The sequence below is a fragment of the Melanerpes formicivorus genome, unplaced genomic scaffold (assembly GCF_026170545.1).
Source record: "Melanerpes formicivorus ecotype bairdi unplaced genomic scaffold, bMelFor1.0.p_v2 SCAF_16, whole genome shotgun sequence".
Lineage (NCBI taxonomy): Eukaryota > Metazoa > Chordata > Aves > Piciformes > Picidae > Melanerpes > Melanerpes formicivorus.
The window spans coordinates 9,827,148-9,849,107 of NW_027142368.1; the positions used below are offsets into that span (position 1 = coordinate 9,827,148).

General features: G+C 45.5%; 2 protein-coding genes across 3 annotated transcripts; one reads left to right on the forward strand and one right to left on the reverse strand.

Annotated features, from left to right (window-relative positions):
• Nucleotides 1-574: 574 nt before the first annotated feature.
• On the reverse strand, nt 575-7,184 carry CYP2R1 (cytochrome P450 family 2 subfamily R member 1). 2 transcript variants are annotated; one of them, XM_068148062.1, is made up of 5 exons: nt 7,087-7,184; nt 4,667-4,808; nt 3,736-4,368; nt 2,872-3,201; nt 575-1,268 (listed from the first exon to the last, which is right to left on the reverse strand). In XM_068148062.1, exons 1-5 carry the CDS (start codon nt 7,114-7,116, stop codon nt 1,093-1,095), a joined length of 1,311 nt encoding a protein of 436 aa, XP_068004163.1. In that variant the 5' UTR covers nt 7,117-7,184; the 3' UTR covers nt 575-1,092. The 2 variants fall into 2 exon arrangements, with proteins under 2 accessions (XP_068004163.1, XP_068004162.1); XM_068148061.1 differs by lacking the exon at nt 7,087-7,184 and having other exon boundaries at nt 4,667-4,954.
• A 7,301-nt stretch (nt 7,185-14,485) lies between these two features.
• On the forward strand, nt 14,486-17,469 carry LOC137446203 (calcitonin). Its single transcript, XM_068148593.1, has 4 exons — nt 14,486-14,522; nt 15,542-15,637; nt 15,951-16,082; nt 16,903-17,469. The coding sequence occupies exons 2-4, from the start codon at nt 15,552-15,554 to the stop codon at nt 17,087-17,089; spliced, it is 405 nt and encodes a 134-aa protein (XP_068004694.1). The 5' UTR covers nt 14,486-14,522; nt 15,542-15,551; the 3' UTR covers nt 17,090-17,469.
• The last annotated feature ends 4,491 nt before the right edge of the window (nt 17,470-21,960 follow it).

The following is a 21,960-nucleotide window of genomic DNA, read 5'->3' on the forward strand; positions in this document are numbered from 1 at the left end:
GCCTTGCTTCTCCGTACATTGTCAGGATTGAATGTACCATATTTAGACTGTCAGGTTCTCTTGTAGGGCCTGGCTATATAAATCTTTATCTACCAATAACCATAAAGCAGCGGCTGTCAACAACAAAAAATGAAACTGGTAGAAGTCAAGAGTAGCTGTTATGCCTAAAACTTGTGCTTAAAATCCATTTAGAATCTTGTTTCTCCCCACCTTATTCCACTCCCCCTCCCAAAAATGTCTCTTCTCTGGTCAGACTCATGAGCACCTTGTTTTCTTGACTTGTAGCACAGTTGCATGTGACTGGTAGCAAGAAGCAATTTTTTTCCCAGTGTCCTTAGGCAGAGAGTAATCATGATGTTATGCTTTATGTGTGGCAGCGATGGAGGACGTGTCTGGAAATGCAATAACCTGGCAAAAATGATTCCTGTAATTGTCAGGAGAATGGCAATAAGTGAACACTTTATACATGTTACTAAATGAGAAGCAAGCCATAAAAGATCTTGGAAGTGAATTCATGTGGTTATCTCATTCACTGGAAAATTATGACCAGCTGGGAAGACAGAGCAAGGAGAAGGAAGGATTAAAGTTCTTTAATAGACAGTTTGTTTGTCATGGCTGGAAAAGATAGTTTCTTCTGAGTTACAGAAATGTAAATAGATACCTTTAAAACATTTTAGCTGTATAAACTTACTGGAGAATTAAAAAGAACATCTTAGCTGGAATAACGTAAATGAAATTTCCATGGATGAGTCAAAGTGAACATTTTGACCCATATTCTCCATCCTTATAAAAATACCCCTTAAGTAAAATGACTTGCTTAACAGCTGAATCAGAAGTTAGATTTGAAACAGACTGCTGGAGTGAAAACATCAACTTCAGACACAGGATGTACTTCACATTTTTGGTTGAGGGTATTTTTTGGTTAAATCCACGTAGAAACAAACTATAAACTTGTGCATAAATAGAATTTATCTGCAAGTCCTTTAAATTTTTGTTCTTCTGACATGAACACAGTTAGAAACAGAAGGCAAAGTGGATCTTCAGCTGCAACTTGGAGCACTGTGCTCCGCCTGACAGTCTAGACCCTCCTCTTCACCGTCTTTTGGCACAGATGAGGTATGGCTGTGGTTGTAATGTCATGCCTAATCTTGGTTTGAGATCTGGAATCACGCCATGAGGAAAACACAGGTGAAATCGTTGCAGTAATGAAGTGAAAAACAAAAACATTTCCATTCGAGCCAGCTGCTCTCCAAGACAATGTCTTCTTCCTGGATTGAAAAAGAAGGTTTTGAAAAAACATTAAATGTGCATTTTCACCTAGTAGGAATACAAATGGTCATTTCTCTGTTCTAAGAGGAGCTGGATGAACTTGCTGGTAATATTCTCTAAGAGGGCAGGTGACAGTTCATAGCGTGAAACATGTTTTAGTGAATTTGTTCCTCTCATTACACAAATTCTGTAGTAAATAGCTCTGCCAAATTTACTCAGATATTAGATACTTTATCTTGCCTTGAAGTGCCAATCTAGACAGAAGAGTTTAAAAAAAAAATGGAATTTCAGCCTTTGTCCCTTATTTTCTTAATTATGTCTACTCCCAGTCATTATTACCTGGCAATTATGATAATGTGATAAGTAGAAAGATATGAAACAGGTCTGGATAATGCCTTTAAATAGTAGTTTCTGTTCCATGTGTGATTAGTTACAGGAAGTGAATGTGGCTGTGGAAGACAGATGAATGGACAACAACATCTGGAACTGGTAAGATCAAACAGACAAGTGTAACAGATGTAAAGGTGGACTTCATCATATCTAACTTTGGCCATATAGATGCTGTGCATCTATTCCAAGGGAATTATCTTGTCTCCCTATGTTTTGGATAAAGAGCACCCCAGATAAGCAAAGTAAGTCATCCTTTACACAAGGTTGTGGATTTCCATGGACTGCAGAGGTAGCCCTGGCCATTAGCCCATTAACTTTTTCAGGTTGATAATCCTATGTAAGGTAAATTTGTCCACTCTTACAGACATCAAAAGACAAATCCATAATGATTTAGGACTTCCTGAATGTTTCTTTAGGCCAGAATATAATGCAACATGGTCACTGTTCTGAATAAAATACACAGTATCTAGTACTGATCAAAGTGCTGAAATTTGAAAGCTGGTTGTGTAAATCACCTGAATCTCATTTTAGCAGCCATTGATTATTAATTGTGAAAAGAATGACACTTACATACTGCAATGACAGATGATATATTGATGTATCTTTTTTCCCCATAGTATATATATAATAATAAGCTCATCTTTGTAAAATATACTATGCTATAATGTGTTATGTCCACTGTGGATTATACTGAATATCTTTAAAATCACAGAAACAGGTTGGAAAAGGCCCTCAGGATCACCAAGTTCAACTGATAACCCTACTCTCTAAGGTTCAGCCCTAAACCATATCCCCAAGCAGCACATCCAAATGACCCTTAAACACATCCAAGGTTAGGACTCAACCACCTCCCTGGGCAGCCCACTCCAATGCCTGACCACTCTTGCCATGAAAATTTTTTTCCTAATGTCCAGTCTAAACCTATCCAGTCACAGCTTGAGGCCATTCCCTCTTGTTCTATCACTGATTACCTGGGAGAAGAGACCAGCACCAGGCTTTCTACTGCATCCTTTCAGGTAGTTGTAGACAGCAATGAGGTCTCCCCTCAGCCTCCTCTTTTTCAAACTAAACAGCCCCAGCTCCTTCAGTCACCATTTCATCAGAACTGTGGATATTTTCTCTCACTCTGTCCATTTTTGGTTTACTGCTATCACTTGTATGTTATACATCTCTCAACTTACAAATGGGAACGGTGGAAGGAGTCACTCTTACCTAGTGAAAAAGGAATAAACGCATCTTTCTTGACAAACTGGCCACTGCTGTCCAGAAATCTCTCTGGAGAAAACACTTCTGGATTGCTCCAGTATTTTTCATCAAAATGAACGGAGTAGAGGTTTGTAATGACCGTAGTGCCTTCAGGAATAGAGTAACCACGCACCACAGTGTCTTTGGAAGTCGCATGAAAAATACCTAGTGGAACTATATTGCAGAATCTTAGAACTTCATGCAGCACAGCCTCAGTGTATGGCATCCTACATTTCTCTTCTAAGGTGGGCATTTTGTTAGGGCCAGTAACTAAATCGATTTCTTTTTGAACTTGTCCTGTTAGGAAAGAGAATAAAAGCTGATGTTTATTGTGTGATAGTCTTTCATTTACTCTTGTGAACTGAGGCAGCTAAGGATAAAAAGAAATTGTACTTGAACTGTTAACCACAACCTGACTTAAATTTTTGCTGATTTCTTTTTCTTTTTTACTTCCAATAATCTGTATTTGCTTATTTAACTACATAGATTACTACATCTACATAGATAACTACATCTACCAACCACTATTACACATCACAACACTAAACTGAAATACAGTAATACTTTGTTAAAAATGTTTAAACTTCATGAAAAACACATTCACCAGTATTACCATCATACTTGACTTTTAATCTCCTCTTCACCTGCATATAAAGTAAGCTTTTCACATCTATCCATGGTGTATTTGGTAAATTAGACAAGAGAATAATACACACAGACCTCTTTTTTTTTCCTTTGGTTATAGTCATGGATCACTGCACCACTTTGTAAAAGCATTTTCAATTGGCCATAGGAAAGTGTATCAGTTCCTCAAAATGTCAAACTTCTTACCTTGAATGTTTGGATAAAGAGCCATAAATAACACTGCCCATCTTAAAACATTTGTTGTGGTTTCTGTCCCAGCTATGATGAGTTCTCCAACGGAGAAAATTAAGTTTTCTCTTGAGAAGGTAGACTCTGGATCATTTTTGCTGCAGTCCATCTCATCTAAATATGCATCTACAAAATGTCGAGGTGACTGAGGCTTCCTGTTTTCAGAGGCACGTTCAATAAGCTCATGAAGAAAGTCGTAGACTTCAGCTGCATTTTTAAACAGCTGCTGGTGTTTCCCAAAGGGCAAGATACCAATCCAAGGGAAAGCATTATATAAAAATACAGCAGCACTAGCAGCTAGTTCAACGTTTTCACTGAAGATCTCGATCATGTGCTGAAATTCAGTATCTTCGTACGTAAATCGTTCTCCAAAAATAATCAGATTGGTAATGTTTGAAACAGCATTTGTGATCAAGTGCTTAAGATCAAAGGGCCTGCCCTTGTATGTATCAATGGCATCAAGAAAAACCATAGATTCTTCTGAGATTTTGTGCTCAAAGGACCTTTGACCATATCCAAAAAGGCGAAAGGTATTTACAGCTAATTTGCGATGTTCTGTCCATCCTCTGCCATATTTACTGTTCAGTAAGCCTGAAAAAAATATTTGGACACAGTATTTTATGCAATGCTTTACTTCCCCCCTGTAAGATAATAGAATTATGCAATAAGGGAAAAAAAAAAGACAAAAAAAATTACATGTATGTTGCTATGGAACATAGTCCAAGAGTAACAATCCCTTCCACACACTATCTTTAAAGAAGCATCAAGTATTTTATGAAAGGAGATAAAGAAGTAGAGAAAACAGCTCAAGCCAATAATGTTTCATAGGATCACAAACCCACCTATTGGCCAAAAAATGCATTTTTATATGTAAGGCATTTGCACTTACCTCCCATGTTTGTCAGCTTCTTAAACAAGGGAAGGGAAGGTCTGTCTGCAAAGATGTCGCTTTGATGAACGAGGCATTCTTTGACTGCATCATAGCCATTCAGGACAATAGCAGATATACCACCCAGATCAAGGCTGAAGATCTTTGAGGGGAAAAAATATAACCAAAAATTTAAAATGCTATTACAAGCAAATCTTAAGAACAAATAGTTAAAAGAAGTAAAAAGAAGCAACAGAAAAGTGAAACAACACTGAGCAGTCATGTAAAAGAGAGACTTGGGTAAACTTCAGCAGGCCCTATGGGTAACCAGAGATGATGCAACTGGGGCACTACAGAGCTAATTTACTTGGTGGAAAGATAAACTGCCCCACACTACATTCTGTGCTTTGCTGTGCACCTAACATGACCAGGTCTACAAAGTAAGGACTGGGGATGATTTTGTAAAGTCATTAAAAACCATGAATTCAGTAGGGCCATGCATAGTTTTCAGAAATGATGTACTGTCCCCTAACAGTAGCTGTGATTATATTACACTATTAGATTAAGGTATAGTTTCTTATATAAGGACTAGAAATAAAGTACCTATATTGCCTATTTTCCTAATTCACTATTTCCACAGGAGGGAAGAAAGCTCCTTGTACCTGCTCCTTCTCCCTGGCTGAATTAAGGCAGACTCCAATAGCTGAACTGGGTTAAGGGCACTGTGACTGAAGCTACCAAGTTCCTATCCTAAAGACTTCCAACATGTCACTTAGTAATGGCAAGCACAGAAGTGGTGTCAGCTGTGAAAACAACCAATCTGCACCCAGTCCTTTCCATCTCTGAAACTGGACACCAGCTTACTTTGCACAGGCTCCCAAAGAACCATGAGGTGATAGAAGTAAGAGCCATGATGACAGCCAACAAATGACAGCATAGCCCAGCTAGTCCCATCTCCCATTTCCAGAAGTGGTTAGCACTAGATGCTTTGCAGAAAGATTCAATACATCCTGCAGAAGGCACACACAGGGTAAACAAAATGAAAATCTGGGCCTAAACTGTAAAAATCAAACCCGAGGCTAAACTCTAGACTGAAATCTTACATTCCTTTTCATACTTTTCCCAGCATTATAAATCTGTATTTTTGTTTATATGAATCTCTAGTTTTTCCCTCACGTATGAAGTGTTAACCTCCACAATATGCAATAATTATACACAGCCTAATTATGTATTCTATGCCAAGTGGGTTGACACCGAAAGGGTTGTCAAACACAGGAACAGGCTGCCCAGGAAAGTGGCTGACTCACCATCCCTGGAGGTATTTAAAAGATGTGTAGACATGGTCCTTAGTTACATAGTTTAGGGGTGGACTTAGCAGTGCTGCGTTTACAGTTGCATTTGATGACCTCAAAGGTCCTTTCCAACTCAACCAATTCTATGACTTTTATTTTAGCAGACTTGGTATTTTTCTGTTATAATGACTCTTCTGTTTTATGTGACAAAAGACACGTGTTTCTGCAAACTGTGTTCTAGAGGTTTGAAGATGTATTTTTCTAGACAAACTGTTGTTGATTGGACACACAGCTCAACCTTTCACATCTCTCCAGTGCTAACGCTGCCAAATAAAACACCGTGGGGGTTAGAAATGGTCTAGAGATGTACAAGCTCAAGGAATGGCTGGCCAGGGTGTGTGCACTGACTAGCCAGATGGTACCAAACCCTGTGTGTGTTTGTGTACACAGATGTGTACCTACACCCCAACAAAAGGGAACACCCGCCTGCCTTTCCCTGCTGCACCTAGTTTAGATTTAACTTCTGTGAGGCTTAGAAGAGTAGACTGGTTTGAAACTGATGAAAAGAAACACAAGATCGTGGCTTGAAACTGATGAAAAGAAACACGAGGTCTGTTAAGATCCACTGGCAGCAGGACACGAGCTAGAGCGTTGAACCAGCAGCCACAGCCAGGCAGCAGCAGCTCCCTACAGCGGCAGCTGAACGGATGGGACAGCTCTGCTGCTGTGCCCGCTCGCACTGCAGGGGCTGACCGCAGCGCCTCTTTGCCAGAGGCTTGCGCTCCGGACTCGGCCACCGACAGGATACGGGCCCTTTCGCCTGCTCCCGTTAGCCGGCGGCGGGGCTCCTCCCATCGTGCCGCTGCCTTCTCCCCGGGGCATCCGCCTCCGCCCGCTGTGTTGCGACTTGCCGCCAGAGCACGGGCACCGATAGCCGCTCCGTGTCGGGACCAGGCGGCGGGACAACCCCGGCCGGACGCGCCGTGCCCCCGGCGCTGACCCGGGACTCCGCGATAAGCGAGATCGGCGGGACAGTTGCGATTCCCCGGGCTCTGCCGCCGGCAGCACTGCCCGCCTCGCCCCAGCCCACCCCTCTCCCGCTCCAGGGAAGCCCCGAGGCGGCGGCAGATGCCGCTGGAGCGGCGGTACCTGCCCGTGGATCTGGCTCTGCCGCCGCATGTAGACGTGCGGCTGCTCCGCGCCCAGGGCGTGGATGTTGCCGATGAGAGGCAGCCCCGTGGGACCGGGCGGGAAGCCAGGCGGCCGCCGCTGCTTCAGCAGCTGCCGCACCACCAGAGCCAGCAGCAGCAGCACAGCGGCCAGCAGCAGCAGGCAGGCGCCGCCGCCCACCGGGCGCAGGCCTCCCTCTGCTGCTGCCGGCCACATCGCGCCGCTTCCTCCAGCCGCCTCCCGGCCCGCCGCACCTATTGGGCGGGGACAGCTCCGCACAGCGCCCATTGGCTCGCGGCGGCTCCGCCCCTCGCGTCAGGCCAGGGGTACGCCGCTATCGCTTGGCCCGGCCACCGGTGGCAGGGATGTGGGGTGGCTGCTGATCGGGGTTGGGGTACGGGGCTGGCGTCCTGCGGCCTGCGGGGGTGCAGGAAACGGGCCCTGTGCCCGCCTGATCTGGTTTTACTGTCGTGTCTGGAGTAGCACTAGTAGTTGCTCCCGTCAGTGTTGTGGCGAACCCGCCGTGTGCCTCCTGCCTTCGCTCTGCAGCCCAGGCTGTACCTGTTGCAAGCAAAGACTGCCACTTTGGGATGTCTTCCCAGCCCCCTCGGAGCCACCGAACCTTGCCGCGTTACCCACCTGGCCGTCCTACCTCCGGTCGGGGCTGTGCCTCTGGCGGGTCGTTGTAGGCAGGCAGGCGGTGACAGCCGCAGGGGCCGTGCCCGCAGGTCCTGGTGCTGCGCTGCCTGCCCGCGGACATCGGCCCCAGTCAGCGGCGGGACTGCAGCGGGCGGAGGAAAGGAGTCCGGCGAACTGTGCTGCTGAGTACGGGAAGAAACGTTTCCGATTCGGGTGGCCAAGCAGCAAGGGAGATCGCAGGCATGAGGCGTGCGGGCTGCTGTTGCTCGTCGGAATGGTGTCCTGGGGCTGGAGTTGGTGCAGAGACCGAGACGTCTCCGGCAGTGCTGACACCTGCCGAGTGGGCACTCACACTCGCGCTGGTTTTGCTGCTCCGTCACGGCTGTTTACACAGTGCAGTTTAAATACAACAGAAGTATTCCTGCCCTGCAACAATTTTCATACTATGTGCTTCGAACTTGAGATTTCTTTTTCTCGTTGAACTCAACTGAATATCTCTGCACAGATTCACAAGAACATCGCTAAGATCTAAACCGATAATTAATCTATTCTGATTAAGTTCATTAATAACGTGACTGATCAAAATGCACTGCAGTGTATGCTTGGTAATCTAATGCTTAATTCTCAATACATTCCTGGGATGGGACATTCTACGTTGCAAGTAGTGACACTGATCCAAGAGTACATAGCACAAAAGCTGAGGAAGGCCTCAGGTGTTGCTCAGAGGGCAGGTGGTCAAGACCTCAAACACAGCAAAGGCTGTTGCTTTGGCAAGAGCTGCAAGTTCAACAGGAAAAAAAAAGGCACAGGAAAGACCTGAGGGAAAAAAAATACAGAAGAAAAGTCAAAATGTTTGGCTAAAAATAAAGTAAGAGACGTCTATGAAGAAAAAACTAGACAAGATCGGACAGTTATCTTCAAGCCGGAATGGGAACAGTCAAAACTAACCTTACATAGTGTTTGAGCCTTGATTATGGAGAAGAGACAGTGATGCTACCTGCTGTGATAGAGGAAAAGGAACTGAGGAGCATGACTGCAAACCAGTAAAATCCCTTTTGGTCAAGCCAAGTGTGAATCAGCCAAGATTAAAGATCCAAGAACCTCTAAAGGTTTCATGATTAAATGGGAGTTAAAAAAAGGACCAGCTTGGATAAATGTGACTGAAAGTTGTCAAAAGTAAATGATAAATAAAGCCTTGTGGACAGATTAAATCACTTAACAATGTAGGCTTAGGGATGTGAGCTTCCAATGGCCATCCAAGGCCAGGACTCCATGCCAGCTTCTGAGTGATCCTGGGTTTTTGGGGGTTTTAATTTTTCTTTCATTCCTTCAGTAGTGTGGGACAGCTTGTGCTGAATTGCTTCTTTGGGAAGGTTTTACTCATCTTAATCACAATGGTCAAATGAGCAGACTCATAACATGAGTAAAGGGTGGTGGGTGGATTTTTTAAGTGCATTTTTCCCCCAGTTATAAAAAATGATGGCTGAGTAGAAAGTCCCACTAAAGCAGGTATTTTATTAAAGTCTAAAACATCCTAGTCATCAAGACTTACAATTGCTTTGCACTGTAAATTCTGTAAGGAGAAGTTGGAGACAACCGAGTGACAGGAAATTTCTGTGTTCCAGCTTTCTTACTCTTTAGCGTTGTCAGCCTTGCTGCAGTGCTGCAGGTAATTCTTTATCAGGCTGAAGTGGTTTCCATTCCTACTGTAATGCTTCTTGTCCAGTGAAGTCATGCTGTTATTTATAAAATGGCATACAGGAAAACAACTTCTTTATAGCCAGAAATGTAAAGAAAAATCTTTTCTTTGCAGACAGGGCAGGCAAATGGAAGAGATCTATGTAAATGTATGTAGAATAGGCAATCTTTTCCATGAAGAAATTTGTTTCCTAAGCCCACTGACGAGTTTAGAGTCACGTGCAGATGTTATCTGTTGCACTCACATAGCTCTTCTTAACACACCCATATCATTATGATGGAGCCATGTTACAATTATCTCCTTAGCTAAGCCTATAATGATGTTGGTGCTTTATAGATTTAGATGTTGTGAATTTGGTGATTAGTTGCTGAAATAGCTCCTTTTGCTTAATCCCAGTCCTGCTATGCCTAAACATCGTATGTCTGTCGGGCACTCGGAAAGCTGTGTCAATGGCTTAAAGACTGTAACTTCAGAAATAGCTTTGGCATATTTTATTTGCTGGCTCTTTCAGAGTATACTTAGGTCAATTTTATGCACAAATTTAGAAATCTATATTTTTAATTGACAGTCTTATATGGCTGTTGGTTACCAGAAGCTCTGCTGTAAGTAGATTAGCAAATACTGTGTTGTTAGAGTCTTTGTTATTCGTGTACTATTTACCAGCAGTGAAAGGAGAAAGATATTTTTCTGGTCCCAGATTTAGCCCTTGCATGAGTTCCTCTTGTCAGGAGTCAAACAGTTAAACAGCCAGCTGAGAAACAATTGCACCTGGCTCTCCTCACCTGGAGAACAGTACTGGAACAGCAGGGATGTACAGGGATGTGGTATCTAACAACACCAGGACAGAACAGTCCTGGAAGGGCCTGAGGAAAATACTGAGTTTCACCATGGCTTGATCAGACTGCAGTACTATCAGACAAAGCATGAAATGATGACATGAGATCTTCCATCCTTCTTAAATCCTGTAAAGAGGAATCATGGGATTAACTTCAGGACACAAGATATAGTCTCTCACCATATTTCTGCTGACATGCTCTAATGACATATAAGATAGGAGCATAGCACTTGTGCAAACAGTCTAATCAAAGTTTTATAACTGTGCTATTGCTTAACAAGGTTAGTTTTCTGTTCCCAGGTTGTTTTCCAGATAAGAAGTTTGTTCAGCTCTTATCTTACCGGCAGAGCGCATAAAACTGAACTGGCAATAGGTGCCGATTTAGAAATATTTTCAGAGTGAAATTTTCCTTCATAGTTCACCCCTAGAGCTGCATTGGTCATGCTGCAAGTCTGACCATAGCTTTATCTGGTGAGCTAGGAGTTCCTCTTGTGGGATTCCCCTTGACAGCCTACTGGAAGTACAGCCTGTGACAGAACTGGGTCTGCCTGGAGAATGGCTGAGCTTTGCCAGTTGTCAGAGGGTGGGAGCATGTTGCTAGGTAGCATCGGATAGGGCTGGAAACTGTGAACCTGCAGGTTAGAAGATGACAGAGCCATAGGAGGCTTCTTCGTGGTCTGCCCCTTCTGCCTTGCCAAGCAATCTTCTGGGCAGGACAGTGTGGCTTATTTTGCTTTAGATTGTTCTATGATGGATTTTTAATGTATACAGGGAAACCACTGCAAAACCTACTGAGCAAAACAAACAGACAAAAAGCTCCATAGGAATGTTCAAATGCGATTAAACCAATGCAACAGTGATCTTCTACTAAAATGTCTTTTGTACATCAGTCTGGGAGCTTGTTAAAGGCATTTAGGAAGAAAATTTGCTTCCAGGTTGATTCAGAGATTCCTCAGTAGTTAATTCAACAGCAGTTCCACTTTCTCAAGGGCAGTCACTAAACAAGAGACCATTAGCTTGTGAAAATCCTGTATCTCTCTCACACCAGACAAGCTGGTCTTTAGAGTGTGTTTTATTATTATTCTTTTTTAACTGGGTAAACGTTCTTCTCCATCTTATGTATAAGAGGAGAGAGGTTTGCAAAAATAAAATATTTCTGGTGAGAGCAGATGACGTGTAGCTGAGGTGAAAAAAATGGGACAAGTGTTCCAGCTGGGAGTCCCTCCATTAGCTCTGGCAAAGAGCAGCCAAAGTGCTTGCCAAAGTACTATTTCATCTATACATGCACAAAAGCAGATCTATTGGCATTCATACCTGTTGCTTTGAATTTATGGTTCTTCCTGTGAGAGCCTAAAGTAGAAACGTTGGCACCTGCACTGCTGCAATCACTGCATCCTTCGGGCTCCAGCCCGAGGATGAGCTGCTCTGCCAAGAGAAGAGCTTGAACCCAGTGGAATCAACCACAAGATGAAATTTATCTTTTACTTCCTTAAAAAATTGAAACACACGAGTACAGCAGAGTAATCTGAACTTTTATGGTTAAAAAAGGAGAATATTCTGTGTGGACAAGGATTAAATAAATCCCTAAAGGACATGCAAACGATTAATTGTTAACATAGGAAGAGGAAAGGTCCAGCAGAGACAGAAATGTCTGACTGGAAGCCCGGTTATTAAGTTCCTCCACTTCTGTTGCTGAGTCTGTACAGGTCACGTTAAAACAGCAAGAGTGATGCTGAGCCGTTTATTTGGGCTGCCCAATGTTTGGCAATATAGCCTCTGAAAAAAAGGCTTAAAAACCAGAATGGGTGTCGTGGAAACGGAAGAGATTTAAAATAAAATATATGAACTCCTTCTCCCTAGGCATTCCCGTTCTGAGCACACGTGCGGTGGAAGTGCTATTTAAAACGAATTTTTAAACTTGTCTGTGCGGGGGGAGGAGGAGCCCTCCCGGGCAGGGCAGACGAGCGGTGCCCGTTCAGCCAGCGATGGAAATCGGCAGCGGGGACCCCCGGGGCCAGGCACTTCTCTGTCGGGGCGAGCCCACACCTCTGCGGGCATTTGCTCGGGAATTCCGGGTGGTGGAGCTGGGACAGACCTGTCCCCAGACGCCAGGCACTGCGGGCGAGACCCCCCAGAGCTGCTGCTTCTGAAAAGCTATGCAGACGTGCGTGAAAAAAAGTAAACTCCTCTACTTGTCATCTGAAAACAAACAAACAAACCAGAACCCAGCCCCTCCACAAATGGAAAGGGTTTGCAATCGTCGTTCTGCTAAATGAGTGCGGAGAAGCTGCGCAGCCCCCGTGCTGGGCAGGAATGGGGCTAAGGGGCTGCGGGAGGCTGCGAGGATGCCGGCAGCGACGGGAAGATGAAGAAACCATCAGCGGATGATCAGCAGCTCGCCGAGGCTTTTCAGCGTGTTCGCGTTCCTTAAACTTGGGTGACAAAACCAAGCAGTACCCGTCCCGCGGTTCCCCCCCTCAACTTTATTCGAACACACCGGTTTCGGCCCTCGGGAGCCGCTCGTCCCACCGGCTTCTGCAGACACAAGCACGGAAAGGCCGGCAGGTCCCCAGCAAACCTCCTGCAGCCATTTCACAGACCGAAAGGCGCTATCGAGCTGTGCTCAGCACTTGCCCCGCTGTGCGACCGCGCAATGTGAGCGGGGCTGCGCTCGCTGCAGCGGGTGGCACTCACTCACTGCTGCCACGGACGGTGACGCCGCCGCTGGGAACGGGGAAGGCCCACAGCGAGGCAGGGGCGATAGCGGGCGGAGTCGAGCCTGGCATACCGGCTACGGTTAGCGCCCCCACTTCGGGACTGCCGGGGCAATACGCTTCGGCATTCTCTCTACCACGGGGGCACGCACTGCCGGTGCCTGCTGGTGCCACCGTCCTCGGCAAACATCCTGCTACTGATGGTGGGCAGGAAAGGTGCTCCCAGCCCCCGGCTCTCGAGGGGCGGTGGATAAGCTTTCCGTGCCCAGTCGCTGCAGAGCAGTCCGCCTGGCCCACTTCCCCACCCCCTCCTCACGCCCGCTCCGGCGGGCAGCCGTTTTCTCCCACCCTTATGTCGCGTCCCATCCCCCTGGGTCGCGGGCAGGGCACTGTCTCTGCCACTCCCTCTCCGCCGTCCCCTTCTCCCCCCGCCGGGCGGATACTTGCCGCGCCGGGGCAAACATCCTGTGCTGGCAGGTGCAGCTCTGCCGGGCCGTGACAAAGGGCCCTCCACGAATGATGTATGGGGCGGCGGGCAGCTGTCCGGTAATCCCCGCTCAGCGTTACGCCGGGGGAAGGCGACCCCCCCGACCAGAGACACCACCCCCACCCCCCCACCCCTTCCGACCAGCAACTCCCCCCCACCTTCCTAGGTGCCTCTTCCGTGCGCGGAAAGGTGCTGCACTTGCCCTTACAGTTGTGTGACGGTGGTGACGGTGATGATAGTGATATTAATGATGATGATGGCTTCCTTTTGGACCGCGGATCTATGCCGCGGAACAGTCCCGGTGCAGGCGGTGCGGCCGCCCGGCAACACACAGGACTGAAGGTGTGCTGCTGGCAGGTATCCCGAGTCCCTCGCTCCGGAGAGGAATGGCGGGATGCTGGACGAAGGCGCCCCTTCCCCTGTCGGGGAAACGAGGGGGAGCCGAGGGTGCGCCCTTCGGGCGGGGGTCAGCACTGCCCTGCCCGAGGAAGTAGTGGCCGTGAGCATTTACGTACGCAGTGCCCCTGCCCCATTGACACTCCATCTGTCCCCATCTGGGCGAAACTCCCTCTCGCCCAAACGCAGCCGCTGTCGGAGCGCCGGGAGGGAGGGCAGGGTACCACCGGGCGGGCGGGGAGTGCGGTCTCGGGGGTGGGAATCCCGGGGAGGGAGCGGCCCCGCTCTGCAATGCGGACCCTCTGCTGCAGAGGTCGCCACGCGTGAGTGGTCCGGGAGAGCGGGGCCGTGCCGTGCAGTGTGAATAGGGTCCCCGCCCCGCAGCACCACACCGCTCCCCACGCTGGGATTTTTTTGTGAATGGGACGCTCACGGAGCGGGGCATGACGTCAGCGCCGAGCCGGACTTCGGCGCCCAATGACGGGCCGGGCTTCGGCGGGCGGCCGAAGCGGCGATTGGCTGGCGGCCCCGCGCGGGCGCCCACGCAGGCAGCGGCGGCGGCAGGTATAAAGCGGCGGCGGTGGGCAGTGCGCGGTACCGCGGACACCGGCATCCTGCTTCGCTCCGTACTGTCCTGCACCGCCGGTAAGCACTGCGCCGCCTCCTGGCTACCTGCGTGAAGTTGGTCCCTCCGTCCCCCCTCGCTATCGAGGTGCGGAGCTTTGAGCGGGGTCTGGCTGAGTGTGAGCACACGCCTGTGCGGGGAAGGTGGGGGATAGTTAGAATTAGGGATCTCTCGTCCCGCTCCCGCGACATGGCGTGGGGAGTCCCACAGCCATGTGGGACCGCTCTTGGCGCAAAACCCTCTTCCATGCCGGATGTTCTGCCGGTGCTGGGCACCATCCACAGGGCACCCGCGGGGAGTGGAGTGTCCTTTGGGAGGTGTCTGGTCGCTCTGGTGAGCCACATCGAGAACTGGGAGCTGGCAAAGCTGAAGTGACGTGGTAGTTAACGATGTGCTCATTTGTGTCTGCGACAGTGACAAGCATCTCTCAAAGCAGAGAGTTTTGGTTATAGATATTTTCTTCATGGGTTGGGAGCTTATGACTAACTTTTAACTTCCCTTTTTTTCTGTTTTCAGAGTAGGAATACTTATTGAAATGTAACCACTGAAGTCTTCTAGTGTAATCTGACTTGGGGTGTTAGCGTACTAGCTGCCAAGAATCAGGCAGTTGGAGCTGAAGTGCTAGCAGTGGCACTTCATTCTTAAAAATAATATTTTCCCTTGTGACTTGAATCGCAGAGCTGTGCCGGTTCAGTGTTGGACACACTGGCTCTGACATTGTGTGCAGTAGTTAGAGGAACGTGTTTTCTACCAGTCTAAGGGAAAGTCTGCATTGAGGTGGATGCAGATAGCTGTGCAGATCTGCAGCTCTGAAAAGCTGCCTTGTTATCCTCTCTGCCAGTGCTAAATTTTATCTTCAATTCTGAGAAACTCCAAGTGTAATAGCAATTACCAGAAGCAATGGAAAGGCAATATTAAAAGAAAAAAAATGTTAGTATTTGTGCTACTTGTGGCTAGGAAACTGTGACCTCTTCAGTAGAGCTTAGAGGAATGAGACTGTTGGAAAACAGCCATTGCTTGATGTACCTCTTTGTTGTAGAGAGGAAATCATGGTTATGCTGAAGATTTCATCTTTCCTTGCTGTTTATGCCTTGGTTGTGTGCCAGATGGACAGCTTCCAGGCAGCCCCAGTCAGGTAAGAAGCTGGTCCTGTTGCTGAGTGCTGTATCTGAATGCTGTAGAAATACTTAATGTTCTTCAGAGATCTAGGAGGAAAACGGACTACAGTGGATGAGAAAGCTGGATGCTTCTGATGAGATTTTTGACACTGTGGCTTTTTATTGCATATATAAACCACCTAATGCTGTGCCTGAGGATGGCTTGCGTAGTCACACCAGTGAAAGACACTGCCAATGACACGCAGTGATGCATGCCAAACCCCTCTCCTGTGCATGGCCCTCTGCAGCAGTCTGGCTGTTATTCACCCTGCTTTCCTTGCCTCTGCCTAGACCTGGCTTGGAGTCCATAACAGATCGAGTGACACTCAGTGATTATGAAGCTCGGAGGTTATTAAATGCATTGGTGAAAGAGTTCGTACAGATGACAGCAGAAGAGCTGGAGCAAGCCTCTGAGGGGAACAGGTAAGGACTGCAGTCTTGGGGTGACAGAAGGGCAATGGGGAAATGTTATATATTCAATATTCAGCAAAAAGCCATTTGAGCACACCCTTCTACAGGTCAAGAATTTTTCTTTTCTTGGGGTTATGGCTAACTGTGGTCCCCTCACTGATAGAGGATGAAACTACAGAGACAATGTTGGTATCGTGAGAATGGCTTCCACCTAGTTAACGTGCTTCTATCTGTCTCTTACAACTGAAAATGGAGGGCGGTTTGAGCTTGAGTGAGTGGGTTATGTTAAAATATGGCAGCAAAAGGTATGTCTTCCTAGTGGGAGTGCTAGTGGCCATTCAGTTGCTCTCGGATTCTCTGTCGTGAAAGTGCATGCTGTTGTAAGGCATGGAAAGTCCCTGGCAGAGAGGACGTGTTCCTCCTAATGCACGCAGCGCCACTCTCCCCCTAGACCAAAGGCATGTGAGAGCATTTGCATTACCCTAACAGGATTTGTATTGCAAAGCATGGTGGTGATGTATGAGACTGAACAGCATGCTGAATGCACAGGCAGAAAAACTACCTGACCTCTGACTGAGCATCCAGAAGGCTAATGAACTTGCTTTGCAACAAAGTTGAACTCATTGGAAAATGTTGCCCTTCTGACTGCATTTGTATGAACCTTCTTGCATGGAATGTGATGTCAGGGGTTTGATTTTTGGTTGTGATTATATTTTTTTAATTAAGTTTCCTAACTTTTCGATATTTATGTAGGGAAGAACTGCATGAACATGCATGTTTGAGAATCCTCTTCCTTTGGGCATGTGTGTTGTTTTTTTTTTCCCCCCTGCAGCCTGGATAGACCTATTTCCAAACGCTGTGCCAGTCTGAGTACTTGTGTGCTGGGCAAACTGTCTCAAGAATTGCACAAATTGCAAACTTACCCTCGCACTGACGTCGGGGCTGGAACTCCTGGCAAGAAGCGAAATGTGCTGAGTGACCTGGAACACGAACGCTATGCAAACTATGGGGAGCCCTAGGAAACAACTAGACATGCTTATTCCTCCCCTCCTCCCTTTTTTTAACCTGATGCATGTGGATCTAACTTTGATTGCTAACTTTGCTATGTTATCTTGATTCTGTTTTCGACAGAGAATGTTTGAGACAGATCTGATGTTAGGAAGATAGAGCATACCAGTCTAGGGGAAACATAAATAAAAACCCAATGAACAGCACTGCCTTGACATTTCAAATGATTTTCTTAGACCCTGATTTAAAAAAAATAATAATCTAAACAAGGTTATTAATTTCTGGCTTCTGAATGTACAAGTAGACTTCTTCTGTGCTTGCCCATGCACTTGTTCAATAAACCTATTTTTCTATAAGGATTAGATCTGCTTGGTTTAATAATTTGGTTTAGAACATGAGATTACTAGATAAGGGTTCAAAAATTCTCCAAGTTATCTCAATGCTCAACAGAGGTAATGCCAGTAATCATAGAAAAGCTGAAAGAACTTAGAGAATGGAATCACACATGTACATTCAGAGGTACTGATGTAATGAGGCATGCTAGTAAGGATCTTGGGAGGCAAAGGAATCAGGAATGGCTCATACAAATTTGTTCAAACAAACTAGAAGTGCAATCCTGATTTAAAACTGGGTACTGACCATTTCCAGGTAAGACTTTTGCTTTCTTTTTCCTTCTTACTTCATAATAGGTCTTCACACTAGTGTATTTGAAACTCAGGCATGTTTAAGATATTTTTATTACTTCAAGACAATGTGAATTGCAAATTAAGACACAAGACTGGATTTCTTTACAGTTCTTCTGTTGCAGCACTGCATCTATTTTGTACTCAAGAGGCTTGTTCCAAGAAACTGGTCTTGATGTGCTGAACAGTATTCACTGCGAGCATTAGTAAACTGTTTTGTAGCTCTTAGCTGAGGAAATAAAAAACCTACTGCAAGAAAAAGTCATTGCTTTAGTAGAAAAATTGTCAAGCAAGGACTGTGTGAATGCCTTAGTCCCCCATCTAGCAAAATTATTAGCTACCATGAACTGTTCCCATGGTGAAGTGCTGTTGTAGACAGAGGTCTAACTCCAGAAACAAGGGATTCCCACATTCCCATTAAACATGTGGAAGCAGTATGTGTGGGTCAGCTCTGAAAGCAGCTGGTCAGCTCTTGTGCAGATACAGGTTTACCAGAGTTGCTGACAACGCTCCTATTGTCATCAGTGATGTGAGGATTTCATGTGGTTTCTGGGCACTATGGATCAGAGATGTTGAAGGGAAGTTGAAGGTCACTGTCTATCACTGTCCCCCAGCAGCACTACAAAAAACCTGCAGGTCTAAGCTTTTGGAGGATGTAGGTATTAGTTTAATGCTCCAGACCTAAACCTCCCCTGCACTTCTCAGTAGGTCATAATAACTTGCTGGAGGTGGGCAATGGCTCAGGTGTGGCTGAAAATCTGGCTTGGCTTGGTCTACAGTCCAATTGCTCAAGAAAGGAAGGACTCAGCCACTTGTAATCTAAGACTGATGCTTAGAAGAGCATAAAGACATCTTTCAGAGCTTAAGCTGTGCACACAAGTGGCAAATGTGTGCTGTATAGCAAGCCTACCTTCTATAGAAAAATCAAGGCATAGCATTCTGCAGTGATGTTTCATTGTACACAGGGCAGATACTCAAGAAACTAACCCTGTATTTTCCTTTTGAAAAGCAGTGTCACAGCACAGAAGAGGGCATGCAACACAGCAACCTGTGTGACCCACCGTCTGGCAGACTTCCTGAGCAGGTCAGGAGGAGTGGGCAAGAACAACTTTGTACCAACCAACGTGGGATCCAAGGCCTTTGGCAGGCGGAGAAGAAGTGTTCAAATATAAAAAGCTGAATGATAATGTGAATATGGTAAATACATTGTGATAAACCAACTCTGCAGGGCAGGCAGCCTGTGCTGTTAGCAGAATGTTAGGTTTGCTGGATGAATAACAGACCTGCAGGGGCAATCTCTGAGACAGCAGATCAAGTAACAGCATGAAAAAGGATCTTACAAACATAAGAGTAGCATGTTTAGACTGTGAAGAGGAGCTTTTGTAGCTACTCTGCTTAGATAATTATCTTTGCAGTGCATTAACTAAATGCAACAGTTAGGTTGGAATTATTTGCTTGTTTAGCAGGAACATTTCATTACCAATATATCGTAACTCTAGATTTGTTTCTTTCAGGTTGCCATGAAACTGAAAGTTCAACTTTAATTTCCTAACGAAAGCAGCTCTTCTTCATCAACTATGACAGCCAGACAGAAGATTAATTTTGCATCCTGATATTGAAAATGTTTTATTTAATACAAATGAAACCACTTCTGTTATGTATAGTACAAGAGAATCTAATTATTGAAGTTAAATTATTGTATATTCTTTTTATATGCAACTCTGTTTCAAATAAAATGTGAGAGCATCTATTATTTATCTATCTTCCAGCTTATATGTGATCCTTGCTACTAATCCTGGCACTACTGCCACATCTCGGGGACTATATGAAACTGCTGCCTGGCAAGGCATATATGTATTATATGGTGTGCTGTGCCTTGATGTAAACCACTGACCTAACCTGATTGTACAGTCTGTTTGGGTGGGGGAGGGTGGGGTGGGAAGGAAGAAAACCCAACAACAAAAAAAGCACTGGAACCAACCCCTTCAATATTGTATCATTTGTGAATTTATGCAAAATTAAAAAAGGTATTTTAGATACACTTTGGATTGAGAAGCTGATTCTTCATTTGAACACACTTGCAGAAGAAGTTGGCACTGGCCCAACGTCACTGCAGATCAGAGGGCCCATTGATCTGCTGCAGCCTCATTAACCATAAATACTAGGACTGGAGTAAAAAGTTCAGGACAGGAAATATGGCTGCTTTTTAGATCTATTCATAAAGCAGCAGCTCCAGGACACTACCTGCTGAGGCTTCTGCTGGGAACATAAGAAGACACAGTTGGGGTTAATAAAAAGGGAGACAAGCTTTGTGGGTTAAGGCTAAATGTAGTAGGGTGTAGTTCAGGTGAAATAGCCGGACAGGCTTTGCAGAGTTTTGTCTAAGGTTGAGAAAGTGAATTGGAAAGGGAGAGGAAAAAGGAGCTATAGAAATGTACATTTCTTTTAAGTAATCCTGAAGCAGAGGCTATTTAGGGATCAGGGATAAATAATTAGAGTGAGTGGAGAAGAGGGTAGTTGGAAGCCATCCACAGACTTCTAAGTGGTGCTGCCAACTTCCTCCTCAAAGCTGATGCTGTTTCAGTTTAGTAGCTGAGTCAGATACTTGTTTAGATTTGTTTTGTGCCTTGCAGCTGGACTCAGACGAAGATCACCTCGCCATGCAAAAGTAGAGGTTAAGGCTCTCATGATATCTCTGTCTGTCTCTGCTGCAGGTGTAATAGCAAAAAAGAGAAGCTTGGGCAACCAGACGTAGACATAGCCAGTAAGGTCATCCAGTGACGTCGCTTCTGTACCATGCTCATTCGTGACTATGGTTTTACTCCTTGGAGAATTTTTCAGCTCTGGTAAGTCAGTGTACAAAGCAGAACTTGATAAAACCAGTTTAGAAGGAAAAAGTTCTAGTGTTGAAACGGTCAAAGGAGGGATTTTCAGACTTGGCTTGGAAATCTGTTGCCCAGAGACTGGTGCTTTTTTTCATTTTTCCCTGAAGTATCTGAAATTGCCCATACCTGGGTATGCTATACCCACATGGTGAACCACTGCCCTGTGCTTGTATAAGGAGCTGGTTGTGTTAGACCCAACTACCAGTTTTGGAACCTGGCAGCATTTTTCACCAGGTTTCAGTTATTTCCCCCTATTTTCCTTTGCACAAAGTGGAGGTTACAGGCTAAGATCACCTGGCTACATCAATAATTCCTCTCTCTGTTCTTGCAGAGCCTCTGAGCACAGGTGGCAGGTTGTCTCTTTGGTTCCCTGCTACAGCAGCTAACAGCTTAATCTTCCCTGAGATAAAATGCCTTAGCACAGTTATTGGGATGAATACATAATACTTCATGATGCATATTCAATAAGAAGCCAGGCAATGTTCATGGGCCCCTTCTGGCTTTAAAGTCCAAATAATCAGGCAGTTTATTTTTTTCCATTTATAACCATTCTTTGCTGAGAGACACCTGAGGCTGCTTCATGTAATCTGACAGCTGGTAGAGTCCATCTCTTCTACTAACTCTTAGTCCTTCTTTTCAGTTTAGCAAAGTTGTGTACTTGTTTTTCTCACAGCCAAAGAGATTTCCTCAGACTAATATTCTTTGCCAAATGGCAAGCCTAACACGTAAACCAGATTTAGTAACCTCAGTGTTGGTCTTCACATTGTCCTGGTTGGATAAAACTTTTCATAGGTGTTTTTTGGTTTGTTTGCTATTTTTTTTTTTCCTTAGGAAGAAATAGTTTCCATCCCTGGAGGTGTTCAAGAGGGGACTGGATGTGGCACTTGGTGCCATGGTTTAGTCATGAGGTCTGTGGTGACAGGTTGGACTCGATGATCTTTGAGGTCTCTTGCAATCTTGGTGATTCTGTGATCTCAGGATCTATTCCCCTTGTTTCTTCTGTCTCTGTCTGCACAGAGATGCAATAGACTCACCAGGTAAATATATCTATAAAGGACAGGGAGTAAATAGGAAAAAAGTTCCATCCTTTCCCAGGAAGGTAAACATCCTTCACCACTAAACTCAGTTGTTCAGAGCTTTAGAAGCAGATTAGTACTGAAACAAGATGAAACTAGAGGTATGAACACTTATGTTTTCATTTTATCAAATCTAAAGGTAGTGAACATGGTAGGAGGAGTTGCAGAGCCACTAGAGGCTTGTCATTTGTTTTGGCTGACTGTGAAAAAGTGGAATAAATGGCTTGTTTTTTAAAAA